The sequence below is a fragment of the Haplochromis burtoni genome, unplaced genomic scaffold (genome assembly GCF_018398535.1).
Source record: "Haplochromis burtoni strain Fernald_Lab_line unplaced genomic scaffold, NCSU_Asbu1 Contig_408, whole genome shotgun sequence".
NCBI lineage: Eukaryota > Metazoa > Chordata > Actinopteri > Cichliformes > Cichlidae > Haplochromis > Haplochromis burtoni.
Window position 1 is genome coordinate 1 of NW_024582769.1, and position 2,333 is coordinate 2,333.

General features: G+C 45.6%; 1 protein-coding gene across 1 annotated transcript; it reads left to right on the top strand.

Annotated features, from left to right (window-relative positions):
• Nucleotides 1–309: 309 nt before the first annotated feature.
• LOC106633723 (receptor-type tyrosine-protein phosphatase mu) lies at nucleotides 310–1,738 on the top strand (the record flags this gene model as incomplete). Its single annotated transcript, XM_014340851.2, is given in 2 exon segments — nucleotides 310–445; nucleotides 1,055–1,738. Coding segments are annotated over 2 exon segments (190 nt in total), but the record flags the coding sequence as incomplete, so codon positions are not given.
• Nucleotides 1,739–2,333: the final 595 nt, after the last annotated feature.

Genomic DNA, 2,333 nt, shown 5'->3' on the forward strand with positions numbered 1-2,333 from the left:
GTGTGTGTTTAGGGCACGGATGGCTTGGGGATAGAAGCTCCTCTTGAGTCTCTCTGTCCTTGCCCGTCCTTATATAATGGTGGCAGGTGTGGATCATTTTATTTCTGTTTGGTTGGAAACAAATGTCTTGTGTACAGTGTACAATGATTTGCTTGTTCTTGGTTTATGACAATTGTAAATGTTTTTGTTTTTGAGGGGTGTTCTTGTGAATATATGCAGTAATATTTTTATGTGCTACTTTATGTAACTGTTGACAGAGAACTCAAAGGTCTCCTTTCTTCTGACTCCTCTGTCCTGTCTCCTCCTCAGGAATGGCGGAGGTCGCAGTGGTGTGTTCTGCAGTATCAGTATCGTGTGTGAGATGTTGCGTCAGCAGCGCTGCGTCGACGTTTTTCACGCTGTAAAAACTTTGAGGAACAACAAGCCAAACATGGTCGACCTGCTGGTAACCACCAACCTTCATCACAGACACTGGCTCGCTTGAACTTTAATCATTATTATTTCTATTCTCCATTTCTTCAGTGGTTTAGCAAATTATTTTGTATTTGTATTTTTACAGTAAATCAAAGAGGAACTTAACACTGAATCCATAACTGTATTTTTTAAGACTAAAATATAAAAACATTTTCTCAGTAATAATGATATATTATTATTATTATTCATAATTTTCTGTTATGTTTTATAATAGTTATTGTATTCTATAAACATACACTACCGGTCAAAGGGTTTTAGGACAGGCCAATTTTCCCATTTTTTTATTGAAAGTTATGCAGTTTAATGTCTCACTGCAGTCTGACATGAAAGCATAGTACAAATACTGTATGCACCTAGTTGATCAGGGGTTCATCCTGCAGCAACATAATGACCCAAAACATAAGTCCAAGCTGTACCAGAACTACCTCAGGAAAACAGACCGTGATGGTGAACTTGAACACATGGAGTGTCCAGTGACCCGTAGTGGATACTGAGTTGTTTTTACATCATACTGTGTAATAAAAAGTGTTTCTTTTTTAAAAATGTGAATGAATGACATCTGATGTCTGTGTTTCCATAGGAACAGTATAAGTTCTGTTATGAAGTCGCTCTGGAGTACCTGAACTCTGCTTAGAGCCTCCTTCAACACAGAGGAGGAGGAGCAGAGAGACTACTGACTGAAGAGGAGGAGGAGGATGAAGGCATGTTTACACTGCCTGGTTTGAACTGTTGGATTCTGTGAGCGACGCTCAGCGTTCACCTCGTGTCACTTTGTGTTTTTTTTACCCTTTTGTTGTTTCAATGAAACTGAAACGATAAAAACACCATCAGAGCGGGTCGCCTCACCTGTCAGCCATCCCCACCACCAGCACAGGAAGTCCTTACAGCCAGGATTCAAAACAGGATGTCCTTGCAGTCATGTTTTGTACAGGAATCTTTAACCGTGTCCGATTGCTGGTTGAAATCAGCTGACCTGTCAGGAAGAAGCTGCTGTCCGCGGAGAATCATTAACTCTCGCATAAACCCTCTTACCTCTGAGATTGAAGGGACCCTAAAATCAGATTGACTTTCATTTGTGAATTCATGTCATGTCAAGAAGTGTGAACTTAATCATCCCTCTGGAAACAAGACTGGGAGGTGGCTGGATCACGCTGACCAAGGTAGCTAAGATGGTTTGACCCTGCAGAGGCCCAAGCCCAGGAGGCCAGAGGAAGTCACTCGGCCTGAATCTGAGTGCCATAGTCTGGCCAGTTATGATAAAACTTATTTAACCAAACAAACTTCACCAATTTGAATCTGCCAACTCTTCCCCCAAAGAGGCCCAAAATCAAACCAAATCTGGCAGACATCACAGAGCCAGAGTTGTCAGAACACGTGTCTGCCTTCACGCAGCCGACAGTCTGCAGACACGCAGCCGAGAGTCTGCCTTCACGCAGCCGAGAGTCTGCATTCACGCAGCCGAGAGTCTGCAGACACGCAGCCGAGAGTCTGCAGACGCTCAGCCGAGAGTCTGCATTCACGCAGCCGAGAGTCTGCATTCACGCAGCCGAGAGTCTGCAGACGCGCAGCCGAGAGTCTGCAGACGCTCAGCCGAGAGTCTGCATTCACGCAGCCGAGAGTCTGCATTCACGCAGCCGAGAGTCTGCAGACACGCAGCCGAGAGTCTGCAGACGCTCAGCTGAGAGTCTGCATTCAAGCAGCCGAGAGTCTGCATTCACGCAGCCGAGAGTCTGCAGACGCTCAGCCGAGAGTCTGCATTCACGCAGCCGAGAGTCTGCGTTCACGCAGCCGAGAGTCTGCAGACACTCAGCCGAGAGTCTGCATTCACGCAGCCGAGAGTATGCAGACGCTCAGCTGAG